The sequence below is a fragment of the Sprattus sprattus genome (genome assembly GCF_963457725.1).
Source record: "Sprattus sprattus genome assembly, chromosome: 1".
Taxonomy (NCBI): Eukaryota; Metazoa; Chordata; class Actinopteri; order Clupeiformes; family Clupeidae; genus Sprattus; species Sprattus sprattus.
The window spans coordinates 53,169,251-53,192,827 of record NC_137920.1 but is presented as its reverse complement, the minus strand read 5'-3'; the positions used below and the strand labels follow the sequence as shown (position 1 = coordinate 53,192,827).

Sequence of the window (23,577 nt, the reverse complement as noted above, 5' to 3'; positions counted from 1 at the left end):
CACCAACCAAATTACGTTTATTTAAGAATAAAACACCAACCAAGTTACGATTATTTAAGAATAAAAGGCAAAGTAATCCAAACACAGCATGAAAAGGTAGGATTGCATAGAGGTCATAAATAGCAAACATGCAAAGTTTAAAGAATCAGTGTTGTATTGGACAACAAAAAGGGATGAGCTATTTTAATTGGATTAACTGTATGCTATATCTTTGGATGAATATTGGTCATTGGGCATATTTATTTAACCCTACCACAGAATGTGCGTGATCTCCAGGGACGAATGGTGACCCCAAGTGCCTGGCAGGCCAGGGCGTATGCTTGTATGGCCTGGCACAGAGTTGTGATGTTATCTCGATTACTGCACATGTCGTAGACACAGCTGTAGACAAAGGCAGTGGGGTCGACCACTGCACGGCAGTCTCGGAAGGGCCCATCGGTCTTGTTAATGAGGCCACAGTAGTCTGGCCGGAAGTAGAAGGCCTCCGTGGCTGGGTCACACACACTGCAGTTGTGGGCGCAGCCATCTGTGCATCGCCAGTCAAAGTCCTCGGCCCTCCAGCTTCCCCCCAACTCCACCACGCTCTCTGCCAGTGAGCCGTCAGGCAGCACAGGGTCATCAGCAGGGTCGTCATTGTAGTTGCCACACAGGCCGCAGGTGTTGTTGAAGTAGGGACTCGGCAGGGAGATGGAAGCATAGTGCTGCCCGTCGTACGTCACCAGGAGGCCGAAGTCAGTCTCCAGGGCAACGGCCACGCCCGACTGGTACACTCGGACAGCTCCAAGTTGAAGCTGCACTGGGAGGGTCCTCATCAGGCCATCCACCTGAACCATTCAGAATATCATCAACATTATAACCCCTAACCCCATAACATTACAAAAAGGATATATCATTCAATATTTTAACCAGTGTACCTTTAGCACAAAAAGTGCTTGAAAGTGTTTTGTGAATAAGTAAACGATGACCATATATTTAAGTGTCTATCGGTAGATATCTGGATCATCTGGTACAAATATAGAAACTACACAAATGTTATGGTGCATTATATGGTACTGATCAATTCTGTAGTACAAACAGTTTAGTTTAGAATATAATTGAACATATGAGGTAGCATTGCATTATTTAACTTGCCCATAGAAACGCCATTTAATATGCACACAAAGATGCTGTTGAATGTACCCCTACATGTATGTCTACAGCGCCCATATGAAACAGACCAACATTTTCAAACAATCGAGAAACCCTACCTGAACTATTCCAAGGCTGCCTTTTGGCAGATTTATCCGGTGGCCGTAAACGTCTATAGTTACATCTCGAAGCCAGGACACTTGGGAAGAGCCCCGATTCTCATTCTTGGCCTCCACACTAAAGTAGGGGAGCCCGGGGGTCTCCCAGCAAGGCCGGGCCAGTAGGTAGGAGCAGGTACCCTGGAAGTGGTAGAGGAAGCCGTCGAAGGTGTGGTAGTGGGGGTCTCCGAACACCACGCAGGTGCTGGTGCGTGTGGGCTGGCAGTAGTAGGCGCCCTCAAGTTGTTCGCAGGTCTCCAGTTGTCCGCATGGAGCCTCCTGGCAGAAGACCTCGTTATCCACATCCAGACAGCGACACCGCTGGGAGCACTGGTCCGACAGCCAGAACACCTCCCCACGTCTGTAAAATCGACCTAGACAAGGCAGAGAAGCGATTGGGTTGAGGACATACTTTTTTTCCAAAACTAATACAATGAAGGATGGAGTATGGGTACTATGGGCACTGTGTTCATTTTCACCATTATAGCTGCACCCATTGGCTGGATCTATTTGCTCCGTGTCAATCCGGAAGAACCATCGCCCTGGCTGGTTGACATTGGTGGTTTGCTCAGTGTTCACAACGTCATTGGAGCGCGAGCCAGGGAGGTTGAAAAAGTGGCTGACATCTCCGCCATTGAAACCTGACTGGAGAAGGGAGTTATGGTATATGAGGGCCTGATGCTATAGAAAAAGTAGCTGGAATGGCTGAGTGGCTGACTCTTCAGGGTTTGCTTACCTGTCCTGTGGTTCCGCCCAGGCCTGTAAGGGGGTCTCCCCCACTGGCTGTGCCAGTGCTCCAGGCAATGTCTCCGTAGTTGAACATGGAGAGGAATATTGTCCCATCAGAAATGAGGACGCACTGAAATGTATTTACCTTAACAAGGGGGGAGGGAGACATTTCTATCAGCTCATAATGTAAACATTGGACAGGAATATTGCCTGTCACAATCTGTTGAAAACCACTGTCAGACTGATGGTTTTCATAAACACAGAGACGGCTTTACCGGAGTGGTCTGGCTGCCTCCATAAAATGTGACCTGATGCCACGTTGCAATGAAGGCCCAGGTTGCCGTGAAGTGGGGAATGTTTTTGAAGAACTTGCGGGCATCATTGGTGGCTCTTTCCAGGATGTCTGGCTCCATGGTCTCACGGTAGTACACATCGCCTCGGATACCATTGTGTACATCGGCCCATAGAGGCGCGATGAAGGAGCGACTGTCGCTGAGGGGGAAAGCTTCAGGGGTGAACTGGCTTACTTGCACACCAAAGGAGACTACTCCATTATTGTTGACCTGCGGGTGGAGAAGATAGAGAAGATACATGAACAGATGGCAAGATGGGGAGCCTGAATGGAAAGACAAGTGGATGCATTGGCTCCAGTTACGTATTGTCTCTAATGCTCTGCATTTCCATAAGTGAAACATGTCGGCCAAACAAATAAAGACACAACAGACTTACATAGAGAGAGCGGTAGGGGATGGAGAAATAGATGAAAGGGATGAGGATGGGAATTTCTGGGGAGCTGCCATCGTCCATCTTTGGGGTCTCTAAATCCCTATGGGCCGGCCCGTAGGGGTAGAGGATATCCTGAGAAAAAGCTGGAGGGGGGAGGGATCAGAAAACATTACCAAAGAGTAACAGCATTGTCACCACAGCAGAGGACCACTAGTCACAATCTGGTCACAAAAGTCTGGCTGACCTGTCACCTGATACATATTCAAGAGTGACTTTTATCTGTTAAAATCATTGCAGTGTCAGACTAACCTGAAACTGGAGACGGGGGACTCGGTTTGTTACAAAATAGAGGTTGGGGACTTAACTTGTTTGTCTTTTACAAGGCCTTGTTATTTTCAATGACGGCCTGATGATCTAACCGATAACGTAATAATGGCTGGATTCCATTTGCTGCTGTCCTCGAACTGGGAGCTACACAGCCTTGCTGATTGGTGTTTAATTGTCCTGACACAGACAAAGAAAGGGGAACACATGCGACAGGGGAGCAAACACAGTCCTCACCTCCTCCAGGAGCCAAGACGCTGAAGAGCTGGAGCAGAACGAGTGAAGTACCTACTCTGACCATCCTAAAAACACCTGCAGAGAAGAAACCCTGTAATGAGTTAGAGAGGACACAAGCTGAAGATGCGCTGTTTTCTTTCCACAAATAGATTAATAGTATCAAAGCTAAAGCTTTTGTCTGAAGAGGATTATCAGTTAATAATTAACATATATTATTATTATTATTATAATACATATTTCATAATAACAAATACGTCATTCCACCTTGAAAAAATTGGCTAGTTTATTTCTGCCCCGTTAGTCTTATTCCATTCCCTCTCCTGTATAGAGCTAGGAGTGTTGAACGTTCAGCACTTGGCAACACTGAGCTAGCAGCAAAGATCTGCCAACTGCATGTGGTTCCATGAGAGTTGTGGTATTTTTGGGCATTGTAAGTTAGTTGAGATCAAACCAAAGTGTTACAAATGTTATTCGTATAGGTAGTAAGGTAGTTTTGAAGCACCCGGGATTAGATATGAAATTAAGTTTCACCAGTCTTTTCTAAGCATTATACTATCAGTGAGACAGGCGCATCAGTGGCCCCAGTGCTGTCTCCCTGGGCAAGCGATATGACGAATAAAAGCACATCAAGAGCGTGGAGGAAAAAACATGAGTGAGACCATAGCGGATGAAAGCCATTGGGCCAATGACTCCTAATCTTCCCCATTTTTAAGAGCAGTCTCCCAAGTTTCCCCTGGGGCGCTCGCTCCCCCTCGCTCTCCCCTCGCTCTCCCCCCGCCATGCTAGGCCTGTTGGCCAAGGCCTGAAAAGGTCCCATTATGCTTTAGGGAACAATGTGTGAGGGATCACGTTCTCCAGTGCTCCCGTCTGAGTGGGCTGCGAAGAGGCAGGCCCAGGCCCGCTCTCTGCCAGGCTCCCCAACGCCTATGTCTCCCTCCACTCTGGCGTCTCTCAGAGAGACCAGCCCAGAGTCCATTACTGTGTCTGTTTGTGTGCCATGTCTTGTTGGCCACTGAGAGAGGCGTAAACAGTGGGAGCTAATGGTCTTAATTGAGCAGCCCTGGGGCGGCCTTGCCAGGGTCCCAGCCATGACCCTGCAGGTAGGAGTCAGCGACACGCTGGCTCTGCCAGCTGTTCCCCGACCAGGATTTACATTCTCACGCTTACTCCCTTCAAGGGAAGAGAGGGAGAGAATGTTTACCTCTGTATGGGGGGAAGGGGGGGGGATTTTTGAGCTATTGGCAAACTTGAGAGCAGATGCTTTTATTTATCAAGTAACCTTTCTAGGCAGGGTGACTGATCCGTACCTTTCCTTTGGGTTGTGTTTCACTCAACCACAGGGGAGCTGGGGTGGTCCAACACCTGCACAAGTCAGCTGCTATCATACAGAGTGCTGGTCAGTCCTTTCCTTAGTCCTTGTGATTCAGGAAACATGAGAGTGATATTTGTACTTGCTAGTAAGCTCATTGATTTATTATCATTATCATCAAACCCAACTAGCCTTAACGTTTGTAAACAATTCAATTCAATATGAAAGAGAAAGGCAGTAGAGTTTCTTTGGTGAATAGTTTCCTAACCTGTTTCTTTCTCATTATAAGACAAAGGAAAGCTCAGTGACATGGATATTCATTATGCACCCATGTGTCTTGTGCAGCAAGAATCCATAAGGGGCACATTGAAGTTCCCTTTAAGGGTAAGAACAGGCAAGCAATGTTTCTGTTCAATGGTTTATGAGATTGGAGATATAATCTTTACTATCTTTATCTTCTGTTCAAGTGAACTGCCTTAAGGTATCTGTTTAATTTCACATGACTATAATGAGTCATTTGACTGTCATCGCCCATTCATCTGTGTAAATTACTCTTATATTTATTTCCTGCAGTGAGAATAAACTGGTCATAGCATTTACATTGTTATGTTATAACCTATTACCTCAAAAAACTGCACTGACTCAAGGGAGAATGTTGGGTCGGGGTCAACAAGTTCAGTGCTCTTCACTTGAGCTATATGTGACCCAAGAGTCATTATTCAATCAGATTTGAATGTTGATAACATCCATGAGTAATATGTAGATATAACACAAAACAATATGCATTTAAAGCAGCTCAGTGGATACATCTCTAACACCTTATACAGTGATTTAAATATAAGGTATAATATGTAGGAATGAAAAATGACTTTATAAAACACGTCACATGTGTGTTATGAAGTGTTAAGTATTGGTATCAAACACATCTATTTGGTCTTCTCCGGTAGACCTTTTGGCAGTATGTGTATGCTTTCACAAGATGATCAAATAAGAGCAAAGCACTGGATCCCTAATTCAGGAGGATGCTTAGCAGGACCTTGAGGAGCATTTCAAATTCTCTCAAGTGGATTCTTGGAGAATCCTCTTGCCTAAGTCAAGAGGAGACCTTTTACATTTTACAGACAAAATCTTACAAGATATAACTTATAACTTAAGTATAAGATACAACTTACTTATTAAGTTTTTCACTGACCTTTCAAAAGTGTTTGTAAAAGTAAAGTATGTTCACAGTGTGACAAGGTTTCTACGTTTTATATTTACAAAAAAGTTTTCTTCTCAATTATCTTTAAATCAATTATTTCAGAAATGCGTGTCTCATCATGTAATTATATTAAAGTACAATTAGACCATTTATCATTAATTTACATCTAATATCCCAAAGAAGGTCAAATTTCAAGACTTAACATCAGTAATTGATTAAAAGACTTCTGCGCTTGCAACCACGCATGACAGACAAAACAAAGATGTAACAGTAGATCTGACAGGTGTGTGGGGAGGGAGACTCACCTGCCGTCAGAGGACCGATGTTCAGCACGTCACCTGTGGCATCCGGAGTCCGCCAGAGCAAAGTCGAGTCCCATCCACCTGGGTACCATCCACCGAGCAGGAGGGCAACAGGTGGAGGCTGAGGAGATGACAGGAGGGGCAGAAAAAGGAAGGCGCTACACCGGAGCCTCTGATCGCCCGAGCAAACGAAAGAAACGGCCACGGCTCCAACTCTAAGGATTAACAGTAACAAGAACAGGAGCGTCAAGATCTGACCAATCCTTGCTGGCGGACGACCACTGGATATGAGTGGGGAAGTCTGGAGAAAGTGATCCTGATGCGAGAGGGGCTGGTGGGAGCTCTAGGAGTCCTGCGCTAGTGGAGTAGAGGAGGGTGCCTTTCTCGCAGCAGGCGCTAGCTCCCTTTTTCACCAGGGATAGTGTTAAAGTTAATCTGAGATCAGCTTTTGGGGAACAGGTAGATGGGGAGGAGTGGTGGTGGTGGGGGGCAGACGGAGAGAGGGGCTGGAGGTGTTTCGAGCGAGAGAGAGAAAACGAGAGGGAAAAGGAGAGGGAGACGACTGAGAGAGAGCGAGAGAAAGAGAGGGGGAGACAGAAAAGACAGAGGGAGGGGAGACGAAAGTTAAGTGAAAAAAAAGGAAAAGTAGCTAGACCTTGTTTTCCTGAGCGTGGAGGCTAAAACTATCCGAACAAAGAGGATTTCTGAAGGAAATGTCAGCCACTTGGATCAGGCCCACGGCTCCCCCAATAGCAGCTCTCTCCAAAGGATATGCTCTGTGAGACGAAGGTTTCCCTCCAGACAAGGCAAACGCAATGCAGTCCACCTCAGGGGCATTTATTTACAAAAGAAAACACGGAGGAAAAAAACCTGCTTTATTTGTTTGAAAAAAAAGCACGGCAGGGTAAGGTTACAACATTAACATGAGTCACTTAGGACAGTCTGTGAGTGCATAAGTGTGTGCGGGCGCACACATACTTCCCCCCTACATTTTGTTTGTCTCCTCCCGCTAATTAAGAGCTGGCTCATTTGCAACACCAACCAAAGCGCAGAGGTCGGTCCCAGAGGGGCCTCATTTCCATAGATCTCTGGGGAGATTTGCTCCGCAAGCAGGGGAAATCACAGGTGAATCCATGCCCATCGGCTCTGGGAAGAAGATGGGAGCGGGATGGGAGTCAGACGTGGCTTTGTTGCGAGGTGGACAGTGGGGGTAACCAGAGAGCAGGGGCTGGGCAGGATGTGTGAAAGGCTGCAGGACAGAAGGCCGACCCTGGATTCTCCCAATGACTGCCGCAAGGCTCTCTGTGGAGGATTCCGTTACACCCACCGACGCCTTGTTGTGTAAATGCACACATACCAGTACTGCTACCACCGATGGGGAAGAGCACAACAATATATAATCTAGGGGCCAGGGCTGTTTGCAGTGGCTTAATATGATGCTGTGTTGGTTTCGCGGTACTGGGATGGAGAATGGTGGTAATCGTCTCACTAACATGTAATAGATTTTGGAGGGAGAAAGCATTAAGGCTCTCATGCCAGGACCTCATTGACCTGCTCTCCTCTACCCCTCTCTTGGTATTAGTTTTTTTCTCTGTTTTCTACACACACTCACACACTGCACTTTAAGTATTTGCTGAGGAAAGTATTGCTTTTGACTTTTTTTGGGTCAGCAAACATGGCACTGCATTTTGGGCTCCTCTACCTCCATCCTTCAATGAACCGATACACCTTTGACCACAATGACAGGCTACGCACAGCCAACTGCAACTTATAGTTTCCCTTTGACAAAGCGCTAGGCAAAGACCCAGTCGAGGGAAAGCATCCTATCAGATCAGCATTGACCCAGTTGCCTCTGTGTTAATCCAGACAACGATGGCTTGTCAACGGCAAAAGCCCAGCGTGGGAAAGGGTTCAAACTTATGAGACAAATGGACCTCTCAACTACGTTCAGGTAGAACCATCAGCGTTGATTCCATAGATGAGATCCTGGACAGGTTCTTAGGTAGGTCATCCAATCCTTTCATTTCTGTTCTCTAACTCCTGCCCCCATACCTTTTGCCCAGAAGTTGGCCTTGCCCTGGCCGCCTCCATTTTCCACTTCACCATAATGCGGAGACCCCATCTGGTAACCCAAACCTTCCCCAAAATGACTTCTCTGATGGGCACACAATGAGCCTCCTTCAGCCCTCTTTGCACTTGCTCATGGAGCATAAGGTAGATCAGGCTACCTGCTGGCTGTACCTAGGTATGGAACAGGGGCTTAAAAAACTCTTAGAAACACCCTTCCTGACCTGGGGCTCTCAACTCTCATGCCCCTCTTGACCTACCCTCTAGTGACCTTGCATTAGCCATTAGCCCCTGCTCGCTTGGCAACCCACCTCCTTACAGCCTGCAATCCAAGCGTCCAGCACGTGGGGATGGGGTAAGTCTGGTCGTCTGGCTTGGCTTGGTAACCCACCTCCTTACAGCCTGCAATCCAAGCGTCCAGCACGTGGGGATGGGGTAAGTCTGGTCGTCTGGCTTGGCAACCCACCTCCTTACAGCCTGCAATCCAAGCGTCCAGCACGTGGGGATGGGGTAAGTCTGGTCGTCTGTCTGGCCGGACAGTAGACCTGTTCTAATCAATGGTGGAAGTGTGTGTCTGTGTGTGTGTGAATGTTTGTACCGTGGCCAAATCTGGCACGTGGGCCCTACACCTGTGGGCACGGAAGGAGGGGAGGGCTCTTTCAGTGCCCCCGGCTCAGTGACACCAATTAAGCCTGATTATTATTTCAGCCAAGTCGCTGGAGAGTGCCAGGAAATTCTGCCACTGGTCGGGCTCCAGTTGGATGATCCTGTGCTAGGGCCCACTGATGAGGCCTTAGTCCAGCACCAAAACAAATCAAAGCCAGCCAGGGAAGCACTTCCATACTGCAACTTGAACACAGTGGGCATGGCCACGGGAAATAATTAAAAGAGTTGGTGAAAGTAACAGGTGCTCAACATTGTTTCGACTCATATTACCTCTAATGGCAGAAGCACCAAGTGTTATTGCAAGGTTTGTAATGGTGTGATGGTTTTCAAGACTAGGGTTGCTGATAACAGTGTTTCCAAGGTGAAAGTCAATGTCAAATATTGTTTATTTTTTTGCTCATAATGCAGAAAAATCACACAATACAACTACACAACAATCAATCTCCCCAAAATGAATTCTATTCGGTCGATGTGCTTTTTCCACATGCCATCTGAAAACATCCAAAAGGACAGAAAAGCAGTATTTTATACTCTATTTCCAGTCAAATCAAGTTTAAGAAAAGCATTTAAAAGGCCAGGACCATTTCCCAGTGATAATGCAAATGTAAGGACAAATAAGGAGCCTGATACGAGCCAAAAGCAAGGCAAAAGGAACTGGAAATAAAAAATATATAGGCAAAAGTATTGAGATAACAATGTGAAAAGAGTAAATTCTAAATTTCTTTTTTTTCTTTCAAAGATTTATTTATGGGCTCTTTTAGATAGGACAGTGAAGTATTTTTGGACAGGAAGTGAGGAGGAGTGAAGACGTGGGGAGAGGATCGAACCTGTGTCCCCGCGGGCATTGTAGCCTGTAAATGGGGGGCTTATTGACTCACACCACAGTGCCCCCCTACATTTTTTTTTAAAAATACATTAAATATTTAACTATTTTATAGAATATTTTATAAATTTACATAATCTCTTATTTTTCTTACTATGAATTACCTTACATGTGCGATTTGAAGTTGGCTGATTTTGCAACACAGTCAATAGAGCATTTATAACACAAGACAGTTACAGCATGTAAAACAGTGAGGGGGGTGAAAAACTTTATATGTAACCACACACCAATGCAACCCATATCCTTCTATATACAATACACATGCCCACACCTCTCCTGGCTAATCTGAGACTCTTAATGGGTCTTGAGCTCCCCGTTCACACTCCGTTCTGGTGTAGAGTTGCATAGGCAGAGCACTGAAACCAAAGACGTTGGGCAGCAGAATAACACCAGACCCCAGATTAGGCCCTTTCTGCTGGGAAAAAGTGGAGAAGAAGGGGGAATACCCCAAGAACCAGACACCTCAAGGCACGCAGAGAGTAACTGAAGCTGCCATGTGTTAAAACAAAAGGTCTGACAGAAAACGAGAAACCTGGTGTATGTTGGACTCCTGAATTACATTCAGATGAACTGGCTTTTTTTCACATTTGATTAATGAAATATGATAGGGGCACTATTGTAGGAATATATTGTTCATGATTTCCTTAAATGTGTGTAAATCCACAATCTACTGGTTACCTTAACACAGCTGTAGCTATGATAAAGCTGTCTATTTCCTTTCCCATCTTGTCCATTGACTCCCATTTGTTTCGCAGGTAAAGCTTTAAGCATAGTTCTAAACAATCCATTAACTTAAGAGAGAATACATTGGATACATGAGATAAACTGAATTCTGCAAAAACAGCAGCAATAGAGACTTAGACCCTTGCCAATAATAGTACTTTAAAAGGCTTTCATATATAACTTGATAACTAAGATGAATTAAGCTAAAAAAAAAATCTACCGATTGTGAACTTTGTACATTTTCCCCCCAGTTGGCAAACTAACACCGGTATCATTGTTGCTCTTTAGTGCCACTGCTGGCCTGGAGTATATTGTTGGCTTGACAACTGAGGGAAACGTTAGCATGGTATTTTATAATGTTTGCCATGTTACAAATCCCAATCTTATCAAAAGTAAATTCACAAGTGCCAGGACCAAATTTCCTGTCAAGTCACTGGCAAGTTTCCCCAACTCAAAGTGGTTAAAGGGAAGGTTATTCGTTTTTGTTGTCAAACAATGATAATTTAACTCTGAGGACATGATGAATAAAAACCAGTGTTATCCAGTATTAATGGGCACATTATACTCTTTCTTTCTGTACTTATACATATTTGTATACATATCTGGCCCTTCTAAATTGTCAACAAATGCATGACACACCTCAAACAAAGAATCAACATGCATAGATAATTAAAAAACATTGTCAGCCATCATCCTTCAGCTATGTCATTACTGTAGATGTAGGTTTAGACAAAAACCACTGACTGCAGCTTGAAATTGTTTTCATAAACTCTGAATAGTTTAGGGTGGTTAAGATATGGTTAAAAAATTCTATACACTTCTGTGCCCCTAAAGCATAAAACCTTAAGTAATATCAAACATCACTGGTGACACACTGAATATCAGTAGAATGATAAAAGAAATCATACAATCAGAAATCAAGCATATCTTTGTGATCATAATAGCATGACTATTGGAACTTACACCAGCATTATTTGAATATAGTACTCATAAAATGGCTGCTAGAAAATGAAGAGAACGGGATTATTGTTTTGGACCACTGTAAATGGTAGCTTGGCTCTAGAAAAAACCCTACTAGATACACATCAAGACAGGTGCACTGTTGTGTGTAGGGGCTCATCTGTGGTCTGATGGGAAGCCAGGGTGGGTGGTGGAAATGACTCCAGAGGCGCTGATTGGCCAAACATGGCTGAATAGCCAGTCACCACGGTGAAATGGAGTACCGGCAGCCTGCCGACACCAATGCTAATGGAGGTGTTGGGCGTGTGGATGTGAGCTGCAGCTCAGACAGGGGACATGCGAACCCATAGGGGGCTGCAGCCCGTTGGGTGAACCCGCTGTAATCCAAGCGGAGAGGAAGTGGCCTGACAGAGTGGACGGTGTGCGGTTACCCCCGCCAGTTAGGGTTTAGTGTATGTGGCCACCTCCCCCCACACACACACAACCACCCACACACCCGCCCAACGGCTGGGCCACCGTCGACTTCAGCTACATCATTCAAACGAGAGACAGAGCTGGAAGTCCACAAGGAACCCCTCCCCACAACCACCACCACCACCACCCTCCCCAAGTCTCCCTCTCCCTTTCTCAGAGTCTGATCCCAGGCAGCCTTGAGGTATGTGTTCAGTCACTTCTGAGATACTGATCCCTTTGAGACCCTCATGATTCAACACAGGCATGTAGGTGCGGTCCATACTGTCAGTGTGCCTATTAAACATCTTAAAATCTATACAAAGGTCGGGGAATTCCTCATCGAGCTATATATTCAGAAGATCAGAAGCAGTTCCTGAGATGGTCCCTTTCTCTGACCACCACACATACACAACAAACACAACAAACACATAGTCAGAGTGACAGGAACAGGTAAAAGCTTAAAAACAAACAGAAAAAAAAAAGAGTTCTTCGTCATGACACATGGCCAAGCATATCTTTGCTCTTTAAAAGACCACTGAGACAAGGCCCTCATGGCCAATGTGGATGCTTTAGATGGGAGGGTGAATATTTGATTTTGCTAAGATGGTGACAAGCCTTCCACTAAGGACCTCTTGGACAGCTCATCCCCTCAGGAGCCAGGCAGGCTGCAGTGGTCGCTGTATGCTGGTGCCCCCACTAAAACCCCTTAAAGATCCTTGGGCACCACCAAAATCTCCTCCCCGTCCCGCATTTGGTAGGAGTGCAAGGCCCGGCCGCCGTACTTGAGCTCCTGAGTCCCCAGGGCGGGGGCGACGTGGTACACCCTCATCTTGCTGATCGGCAGCTGCACCACGGGCCTGAGTGTCCTCTTCAGCTCCGCCACCGTCTGGTCCAGCTTGAGGCTCAGCCGCTCCACGTGTTCCCCACAGCGGACGTCCATCAGTATGCTGCTCTGAGGACGGAGGTCCACGTCTGCCAGAGGCTCTAGGCGGCCGTACTGAGCCAATAGGTTGTTGTACCTGAGCACACCACAAAGAGGATTGTTGGACAAGTGTTACAGTCTTTTAATACATACTCTGTGGATTAACAACTTGTACCAAATTCAACTTGGTCAAAAAGTTCATAGGTCAAGTTACTAAAGTGGATTTCTATAGGAAGGAATTCTATAAATGTAAGGGTTTAAAAGTGTAACAAAAAAAAAAAAGACAGGAAATTGGGGAAACCCCAGGACCCCTCCTGTCAACTTCCTGTAACCTGAGCTATGCAAAATGTGAACGCATTTCACATTTGTTCCTGGAGTACTCCTTTAAATTGAATTGTCTAAGTCTTGCTGATCTCAGAAGCACCTAAAAGTGGGCATCACTGTCTATGACACTTATCAGACATCGATCTGTTTCGTAAGGCACAGGCCGGAGTTGAGTCATATGCATCTCTTCCAAGTTTCTAGATGGCGAGCACTGAAGCAAAAGGATGATTTCAGGGAAATGAAAGGAAAGAGCTTTCAGAAGTGAATGTAACCTATGTGAGAATGAGGGTACAGAAAGAGTATTAGTCAGGGCAAACTGGAGTAAGTGAGTCTGATTATGTGCGTATGACTAACCGTGTCTGAGGGGTTTCTGCGTGAGTGAATGAGCGAGAGAGAGCGAGAGAGAGAGAGAGACAGAGAGAGAAAGAGAGAGGGAGGGAAGGAGAAAGACTATGGTTGTGAAGCACAACGAGTCCTTTGCCGTGAGAAAGCTTTCACCCCCCCACCCCCACAGGGGGATTGGGGGAGAGATAAGGCCCAGGAACGATTAAATAAAATCTGGAAGAAAGACTTTGCTTTGAGAGCTACTGTAACAGCTGAGCCAATCAAAGCAATTTCCCCTTGCCTGCCCAAAAAGTCTACCCACAAAGCAAGCCCCAGGCCTGGGTTTGTGCCTAAAGCTCACTGCCCTGCCATGGGAATTTAGCCTGTACAAAGTGCCATTCTGTCCGCCAGACCCGATTCACTCAAAGCTCTCATTTAGTGTGCTTAGCACTCTTAAACGCGGCTAAATCACATTAGCAGTGATAACACAGGTGCCCTGGATTCCTCGCCCAGTCATTAGGAGTATCTAAGATGACACCAGACAATAGAAGAGAGACTGTATTACACTCAATGCCTCACTGTACAGAATGTCTACAAAATCATCTGAGCAAGAACATAGAGCGATACCGCATACTACAAGTAGCTCTTTGTGTCTGAGAGGTTCTCGAGGAAGGTAAAAAAAAAAAAAAAAGGAAAAAAATATCCATTACAGTGTATATTATTTAATAGCGTTAAACATCATCACAAAATTATCTGAAGGAATTCAAAAATGAATTCAGGACATTTCAATAATCTGTAACTAGTTGCAAGATATTTCAAATTGCTTATTTAAAAGAAAATGGTTCATTTAATTTCACTGCTTTTCAGAAAAAGGGATAACGTATAACCATTTGCACACACACTTAGCACAATTCACTGAATCCTAAGAGATTATTTATTCTTGGAAAGAAATAATTTTGTCTTTTGAAAAGCTCAAACTAAATTAACTAAAACTAGAATTCTAGTCTGAACTCTGCCTAACACCATCTCCTCTTTGATGACTCCACCTATGTAAAAGGAGGACATGCTGTCGGATGTATCTGATCTGTTCCCCCTCCTCTCAAAACTTCCCTTCCCAAAGCACCTCACACTCGCAGGGCACTCTAAATCCTAAATGAATCTATGTTTCCTCCACACGAGTCAGGCCTCTATCTCTCACATCCATCAATCAATGTACCCCTCTCACTTTCCTCCAGCTCTCCTCTTATCCTCGCTCCTGTCAGCCTCCCCTCTCGCCTCCATCTCTCAGCCCCTCGCCTCTCCTCGGTCTCCCCCTCTCCTCGCTCTGCTTCAGAGGGCAGCTTATGCCCAGCACACCCGTCGCCGTGGCTTCAGTTACTCAAAGGCCATCAAGAGTTCTGGAGCTCTCTAACCCCTCTTCCTCTGTGTTCTTTCACGCACCTGCTGCCACTATTTCCACCTCCTCCCTTCTCCGTTTCAGCCCCTTCTCCCTCTCATCCCTTCCTTGGCCATTCTCCTACCTCTAATCTACCCTTCTCCTCTCATCCACCACCCCCCCCCCTCAACCACAGAGAACCAACATGGCCACGATTAAAGCTGTATTATTACTACCTTTGATACCGTTCCCCTCTAGTCCACTCTTTTCAACTCTTATCGGTTAGTTTTAATAAAGACCTCAGATTAGCTCCAGCCATTTTTTCCCAACACAGTTGAGGTGCCGCTTAGAGGCGGCGGTCCGGCCCTTCAGTTCCTCTGCCGTGCCCAGTACACATTCCATGTCCCCATTTTATGATGAGAGAGAAAGAACACTATGGGTCTTAAGCCTAAGCACTGATAGCCAAGGTTACAGTTACTCAAAGGTAGTCTGGCCTGGAGACTCCCACAGCTGCTTTCTTTCTCTGGCTGAGGTTACGGTTACTCAACGCCGGTCAAGCCTCCATGTTCACTTCTATCTGTATTGCCCCCCACCACCCACTCTGACCCATCTTTCTAAATCCCCCCCTTCAACACTCTGTTTGAGCCAAACACTGATGTAGACGCGATTAAGGTTTCTCAAAGGGAGTCTCATTTTCTCCTGCTCTGTCTCTCTCCCTCTCAGGCCAAGGTTACGGTTACTCAAAGGCACTGAGGTGTCCCGGGCCTGTGTCAGATCTCTGCTGTCTCGGCGGCTTTAATGTGAGAGGCTGTGACCAGCTCTGATCTTTGGATGGGGCGGGAGGGCGGGGGACGATGGTGGGTACACAGGTTCAAAAGAGGAACGACAGACAGCCTCACTGTCTCAAACAGGACCAACGGCATTACATTTTACCTCCGCCAAGGAGGTCATGTTTTCGTTACCGTTTGTTTGTCTGTCTGTCTGTTTGTCATTAGGATTATGCAAAAACTAGTCTATTTTCATGAAACTTGGTGGAGGTGTAGCATGGGCCAACGAAGAACCCATTTTGTAGCAGATCCGAATCTCTGGGCGGATCCACGGTTTAATTTTCCCATTAACATTGGGAGGTAGGGCATTTAGCCTTGGCTGAGGCCTGCACTTTCTGAGTCCTAGTTAAATATGGAACCCTCAGAGAGTTGGCAATTACAGTTGAGGACAATGGAGAAAACAACAACAACAAACTAAGGGGACAAAAAGCAACTCTGTTCAACGACGAAGGAAACATACCTCAAAGGATGGTAGGACCTGAACTTCAAATTTGCCAAGATCACTTGAACTCACATTCACATTCATTGACAGCAAATCATCTTCTGGCACTGACACCATCTCATTATCTGAAGTGTTTACAGATGAGTTACCACACCTCTCACTCCATCAATCTGTTTGTGTAAAGCCATGCTGGAACCCCCACCCTCCATATGAACCTCTCTTCCCTGAAATGAGCCCCGCCCCCCGTTTCTGTGAAATGACTGTAATGATTGCTCTGACAATTCATTGAGGTCTGCTGTATGTGGTTACTCATGACAGGTTGGTCTTTAATCCCCTTAAAGGCCAAGAAAGGAAAAGCAGAGTGGGGGTAAGAAAGAGGAAAGGAGATGGAGAGCGAAAAAAAAGAAAAAAATGCTGCCACCTCAGTCCCTTTTAAGTAATAGAAAACTGGAGGAGAGATGGTGAGGGGAAAATAAAAAAAAAGAAAAGAAAAATCAACCTGCCACCTTGCGTATCAGTTTTCCGATCAGAGTATTCTGAGACAAAGGAGCCTTTGAGGAAGTAGAGACTGGCCACATTGTCTCCCAAAGGTTAGATTCCCCTGTCGGGGAGTCCACTCTACTCTTTCCCCACAAATCCCTCCCCCGGATTCTCCCAGGTTAAGTGGAATGTGGTGGGCAAAAAGGCATGGGCGATCCATTTTCCGACACCTGCCAGGACCCCCACAGAATTCCAATCAGATTGGCGAGGGAGGAGGACTGTGGTTAAGAGAGGATGGGGTAGGAGGTGACGCAGTGCACCTCACCAAGAAAATGCCATGCATACATGGGGGAAAAGGTCAGAGACACTTTGGGTGTTCAGCTTAAGACATATGGGCAACATAATGTCAAGTGAAGGATCCAGGAAGTGTTAGATCAGAGATGCTATTGGCTCGTAAAAGAAAACTGAGAGAGGTGACTGATATGCAATGAGTTCCCCACAGCCCAAACCTCTGAAAGAGAGCCTCTGGTATATATTCATCACAGTTTTATTTGGCAATTAAGGACTGTGAAATCTGTTATTCATTTTATATCAGTTTTCCTCGGCCTGATCATATCAAGTTTGGTGTAGCCATTTACCTCTTCAAGAGCTCCTTATGAATATTCACTCATTTCAAGGGAATAGGATGTTAGCCAATAGGAGAGCTTTTTATAGAGGTATACAAATAACACATGCCGTTGTCAGGGACATAAATTCTGCCTGGGGATTGGACAATTTTGTATCACATGGCATTTGTATCACATGATTGGTCAAAGAGTTTGTTCACATTCCAGGAAATCAAAGTGATGTACAATGAGAAAAGTATTGATAACATTCTCAGCCCTCATACCATCTCATTCATTTTTTCGATTTGTCTCAGCTACAGTCACATGTTAACTGGTCGTTTGTTGTTAGCTTTAGCTTATCCTGGTAGAGCATACATTGCTTGTGTGGAACAGAATCCTCCTAATGAAGAAGCCACTGAAATTGCACAGAGCATAGCTGAGCTCTTTGGACTAATAGTGGTGACAACAAGGCAACTAAACAGCTTTCACAACTAATTTCTTTTCGACAGCGTAGAGGATGATTTCTATAGTTTTTCGTATTTCAGTTCATAAATAGACATTCAATATCCATATGAAGTACAACTTCAATAGATTTTCTGTTCCTAAATAGGCTATGTAGGACTACAACAAATACCATTCACTTTTCTATGTTTTATATCCTTAAAATAAATTCTCCAAACCTGAACCATTGGAAACAATTTTTTCATTGTCATTTATCATTGTGTAAAGTTTCATAACGATTGAATGTACATCCTGGCCCTATAGTGACACTGGTTCTCGGGTCAAGGTGGATGCAATGTAAATATGGTCCAATACATATATCAGTTGATACCTTTGGGGAAGCTCATTCTCAGGGCACTCAATGTAGTAGCGGACATAAAACCGCTCAGCGTCCTCCCTCTCCCCTGGCGTCACTATACTCCCGTTCAGCATGGTGACTGCAGGTAGCCTGTAGGGAACCATCAGAAGCTCAGCTGTGTACCCACAACAACCATACCATACTGGCATGACCATGCATCAAGAAAGGAACCACAAACAATTGTGAATATCGAATCTTTTCAGCATGTTCCTACAATAATATGAAATCGAAAATCGAATGGCAAGTTTGCACTTGATTCACAATCTTATTTTGATCGTATCTGTGCTACTCACTGTGCCACCACGAGACTCCTCCGCTCTGTGATACCATACGACTGCAGTAATGGAACCCCCATTACTTTAACTTCCTGCAGCTTAGGGAACATGCTCAGCTTCTCAATGTCCTCCCAACGACTCAGACCTTGAAATTAAAACTAAACATATAAGTAAAAACTCTAATGTGTGTGCAAGCATGCGTGTGTGTGTGCACCCATCATACCTGTGTTGTGGAGATTGATGCAGCGCAGCTGGGGGAACAGTCGGCAGAGAGACTCCTGAGGCTCGTCGATGGAAGATAGCTGGTTGTTGGCCAGGATGAGAGTCTGGAGGCCTGGGTACATGAGGCCAAACTTGCGCACCTCTGCCCAGTCCTGCAGCCGGTTGTCCGAGATGTGTAATAGCTGCAAGGAGGTGCAAGGCACATCCGACAACTTGACAGACCGATACTCATTCAGACACAGGAAGAGCTCCTCCAGCCTGTGATCAGACACAGACACAGACACAGACACAGACACAGACACAGACACAGACACAGACACAGACACACGTTTCGGGGATCAATAAAACACTCGCCAAACCACATGAAACGGAATCCCAACAAGTAATTCCAACAATCAACAGCTCAGAGATTTGAAGTCCCTTATGACTTATGACCATGACCTGGGTACTCACTTTGGGATCTCTCGAGTGAGCGTGTGGAGCGCCTCCCATGACAGCTGGGTGTTATTCAGGACCAGGGAGCGAAGCTCTAGGAAAGGCTCCGCAGGGTCAGGGTACAGCTGTGACGCGCTCAGAGGGTTCATGCTCAGGTTGAGGAAGTCCAGCTTCGGGACGTTGGACACGATCTTCAAGACCTGCCACAATGGAGTGGAGTTGAAAGTTTGCAGCTTTGTTAAAACCCTAGGGTGGCTTGAAACTATAGGTGCATTCCATATCGTAATTTGTATGCTTCCTCGGCCCTCGCTCCTCAGGCCGCCGGTTTGCGCCCTGGAAATCGTTCAGAGTGTGACGTTATGAAAGATGTCTCATTTCTCAAATTGCTGCCAGAGGAGACGAGGAACGAGGAGTAAGAAGTGAGGACAGATAGACATATGTCTATCTGCTACAGGGCGTGATGTATCCTTTTGTAGCCTATAGGCAAACATTTGTGTGAGGTGTAGCCAATGGTGAAAATTCCCCTCCCCTGTTGCTATGCTTTTGTTAATTAACTCACAGACCTTTATGGATTTAAATAGGGACTTCTGCAATTGTGCAATTGCAGACTTCACACCCTGACAGCACATACCTTGTGCCACCCACAACACTTGCTATGAGAAGCAATGGCTTACTATGCTATGCTTACCTCTCCCCAATCCTGCAGGTGATTATTGGAGAGGTCCAGTTCTACCACATGGGCACAGTAGGTGGCAACCTCTGATTCATCTCCAGCCTGGGTGATGCCACAGCTGTCCAGGACAAGCACTTTGGGCAGGTTCAGCTGGCCTGTGAGAGCAATGTTGGTGTGGATGTTTTAGCTTCATGAAATTGCCACATCACAATTCTAACTCAAGGAGAAACATTTTCTCAGGTGACTAGATTAACCTTTGGCACAGTGTTTGGATGGCGGGATAGTTTAGAAATCGTTTGGGTACAGTGGAGTGCGTTACCTTTCACAGGAGAGCTCTGCGGGCTGGTCAGAACCACCACACCTATGCCAGGCCCACGGCAGTAGGGAAAGTTATCCAGGTTGTACTTCTCAGTGATCACCTGAACCATGGTGCGGCCCACACACTCCTCTGACACATCCATTTTGTCACCCCAGCGTCTTTCACACGAACACCTTCACACAGACAAACGCACAACACAAACATGACATAGCAGTTAGGTTAATCTACAGGGGTTGAGCATAGTAGCTTCCTCTGAGTAAGGACGTGTACCACACTGAATTAGGTGTATATCAGTGTCAGTTTGAAATGGCACTGAACACAACATTATATCAACAAGACCAATGAAATGAAACAAAGGGAATGAAACAAAAAAGAAGACAGATAGTAAGATGGAAGCCAGTCTGTAAATTCACACGTCTCTCAGGAATCTCAAGCTGACAAGAACAACGCAAACAAGCACCTTTGACGCCTATAAAATACAGAGGAACACTCAAGGTGAGGGACATGGTGAGTAAAGTCCAATGAGGAAAAAAAACATCATGTAATATATGAGAACTAGTCCTGTAAAACTAATAGGTCCCTCTGCATGGCTATCCTTAAACTGATGAAAGTCAGCATTCCAGCAGTTGCTCCTTTAGCAGTAGCAGTAAGCAGTTGGTACAAAACTAGCAAGCTTACCAGGAATCAACACGGCTGACAATGATAAAACCTAGCTAACTAGTTTGCTAACTCATGTTCATCAGTGATATCTGGTGAGATCCTACTGTAATAGCTGTAATAAACCAAGAGCATGAAACGACATAGTAAAGGAGAGTGACAATGACAGGTTTGTTTTCCAGTTATTCACATCACCATATATATATAAACGTATACGACTTTGATGTAAATTCAAATTGCTATTCTCCTGAACATGAACTAAGTACTTACATTTTTTTTTCCCATCTCCGTCTTTGTCTCAGAAAACTGAGAACTGTTCAATTAGCATCTGAACCCCCCCCCCCCCACACACTGTCTCCCCTGTATTCTATATGACTGAATTATTTAAATACAAACACATTCCTACACTCAGGTAGACCAACTGACCCTCTAAGTGTGTTGCTCAGGGAATGGCCTACCTGGCTGTAGGAATGTGTTGGATTTATAACATTTAGTCCACGCTGAAAAGAATTCCAGAAATCCTGACTTAGTCTTCTGGTCCGTTCTTTAAGTTTGGCATGCCCATTAGATTTTATCAACTTCTAAATGACATAACTGGAGCCATGGAAATAAATGCTTCCCAACATTCCTGGGTGTTCTCTAGAATATGTTCCAATAGTATCCGGGTTTATGATATTACCCTGGTTGCAAGTAAACAAAAAATCACATGGGCATGCCAACAGAAATAGGCATCGGAAGAGAATCTTCTGCGAGGGATGGAGAAAAAAAACTTTTCAACTAACCTCCGGTTGTGCAGGGAAGTCAGTCAATTAGGATCCCAGTTTTGACAATGAAGCCTGGTGAGTCTGCGGTGCTGGGGAGGGACTCACCAAACGCCCCATTCATCAGATGCCTGAAAAGGGTGGCAGGGGAGAAGAGGGGCATGCAGAGAAATTATGTCAGAAAGAATGGCCACACTCAGACCATTCTACAACTGTATTGTGACATCAGCAAACAAACGCACATTTGCTACAACAATCAGAATCAGAATCATTTTTATTGGCCAAGTATTTTTACACATACAGAAAGATTGTGTTAAAGGCACCCAGTGCAACTTTATAGGCTTGAGACTCGAAAAATAAACATTCAATTTCTAGTCTTTTTTACACGTAGCAAGTTTCAATAACTCCATACCATTACATATCGACATTCAAGGAGCAAAGATGAGACGTTGTTGTGTGGTGAGAACTGATAGAAAATCGTAAACAACAACAATCGCTGGTGGGGAGAGGCCATTTTTCCATTGACTGGAATCCTGCTTTATTTATTGGTGGCACCAATAAATAAAGAAAATGGCAGCGATTGTTGTTGTTATATATATTCTATCAGTTTTCACCACACAACGACGTCTCATCTTTGCTCCTTGAATGTCGATATGTAATGGTATGGAGTTATTGAAACTTACTACGTGCAAAAAAGACTAGAAATTGAATGCTTACTTTTAGGCCTCAAAAGTTGCACTGGGTGCCTTTAAAAGTGGCCAAATGTCCAAACTGCTGAACCTAATGGCTACTTGAACCTAAAAACATAAAGAACCATCTTAATTTTCACTCGTGTTAGGTTTTTAGTTGGAACAGTGGAAATACTGTATGCTACAGTTTATATTAAGTCAAACTGGGTTTGATCTCGGGCCCCTTTTTCTTTAATATCTACCACAATAAGCATTTGTACACCTTTTCCATGGATTGATTAGATAACAGAAGAGGTTATGATGCGATGTAAGGTTACGATTGGCATCAAAGTTAATAAACAAATGTTTCTTAGCCCATCCCATGACTGCAGCCTTTCAGTATTATATGCAGTGGTTAAATTGGGCCGGGGTTGTCCGGGGCGGAGCCCCGGCACATAAGCGGCCGGGTCTGGAGTTCTGCAAAGCAGATCTGCTGCGCAGCAGCTCCAGCCGATTTTGGCAGTCTGCCTAGTCAATTCACGAGCAATGTTGTCCTACTCATTTACAACTTTTCCATTGCAAATCTATGTTGTTTTAAAACACAATTCTAAACTAGAAAATGCATTTCCTGAAGGAAATACCAGTGCATGGAATGCAAAGGTTAAGAAAGGAAGAAGAAAAGAAAGAAGAGTGAAAGAAGGAAAGAAGAAAGGAAAGAAGAGTGGAAGAAGGAAAGACAAAAGGAAAGAAGAGTGAAGAAAGGAGAGAAGAGTGGAAGAAGGAAAGAAGAAAGGAAAGAAGAGTGAAAGAAGGAAAGAAGAAAAGAAAGAAGAGTGAAGAAAGGAAAGAAGAGTGGAAGAAGGAAAGAAGAAAAGAAAGAAGAGTGAAATAATGAAAGAAGAAAGGAAAGAAGAGTGGAAGAAGGAAATAAGAAAAGAAAGAAGAGTGAAAGAAGGAAAGAAGAGTGTAAGAAGGAAAGAAGAGTGAAGAAAGGAAAGAAGAGTGAAGAAAGGAAAGAAAAGTGGAAGAAGGAAAGAAGAGTGGATGAAGGAAAAAAGAAAGGCAAGAAGAGTGGAAGAAGGAAAGAAAAATGGAAGAAGAAAATAAGAAAGGAAAGAAGAGTGGAAGAAGGAAAGAAGAGTGAACAAGAGTGGCTCTGGATGAAGAGATAAAGAGAGAGTGAAAATATTGAAAAAAGGAGATAAAAATGGAGTGAAGAAGAGAGATTGAGGGTGAGAGAAAGTTGACTGAGAGAGAAAGATGGAGAGATGGAGAGAAAAAAATAAAGAATGGATGGTGTCTTAATGTTCCTAGTTACAGTTAAATTGAGAGGGACAGAGAGAGAGGAGGTTCCTTTGATTTGGCACAGGTGTCAGTAAAGCACAGGTGCAAGCCAGTTTAAAGACCCTATTATGATGTCATAATGGCCCAATGTAAGTCAATGGGAGAAATTTATATTCGTTTTTCTTTAATATCTTAAAATGTATAAAGTTTAGAAAAGTGAAAAATACATAGCATAAGTGTCGTTTACAAGACCTACGCG

At 44.7% G+C, this 23,577-nt stretch overlaps 1 protein-coding gene across 1 annotated transcript in view; it reads right to left on the bottom strand.

Moving 5' to 3' along the window:
• Window positions 1-23,577, bottom strand: part of tecta (tectorin alpha) — a 41,393-nt gene that overhangs the window by 10,686 nt on the left and 7,130 nt on the right. The window contains exons 2-19 of the mRNA XM_080844933.1: window positions 21,388-21,497; window positions 19,949-20,121; window positions 19,645-19,784; window positions 18,975-19,156; window positions 18,523-18,779; window positions 18,318-18,444; window positions 17,998-18,114; window positions 12,578-12,885; window positions 8,501-8,658; window positions 8,167-8,355; window positions 6,118-6,235; window positions 3,303-3,377; window positions 2,745-2,884; window positions 2,291-2,578; window positions 2,023-2,160; window positions 1,766-1,931; window positions 1,248-1,660; window positions 254-824 (exon numbers count right to left, since the gene is read on the bottom strand). Coding sequence (XP_080701059.1) covers window positions 254-824; window positions 1,248-1,660; window positions 1,766-1,931; window positions 2,023-2,160; window positions 2,291-2,578; window positions 2,745-2,884; window positions 3,303-3,377; window positions 6,118-6,235; window positions 8,167-8,355; window positions 8,501-8,658; window positions 12,578-12,885; window positions 17,998-18,114; window positions 18,318-18,444; window positions 18,523-18,779; window positions 18,975-19,156; window positions 19,645-19,784; window positions 19,949-20,090 — 3,529 coding nt within the window. The 5' untranslated portion in view covers window positions 20,091-20,121; window positions 21,388-21,497. The remainder of the gene's footprint in view (window positions 1-253; window positions 825-1,247; window positions 1,661-1,765; window positions 1,932-2,022; window positions 2,161-2,290; window positions 2,579-2,744; window positions 2,885-3,302; window positions 3,378-6,117; window positions 6,236-8,166; window positions 8,356-8,500; window positions 8,659-12,577; window positions 12,886-17,997; window positions 18,115-18,317; window positions 18,445-18,522; window positions 18,780-18,974; window positions 19,157-19,644; window positions 19,785-19,948; window positions 20,122-21,387; window positions 21,498-23,577) is intronic.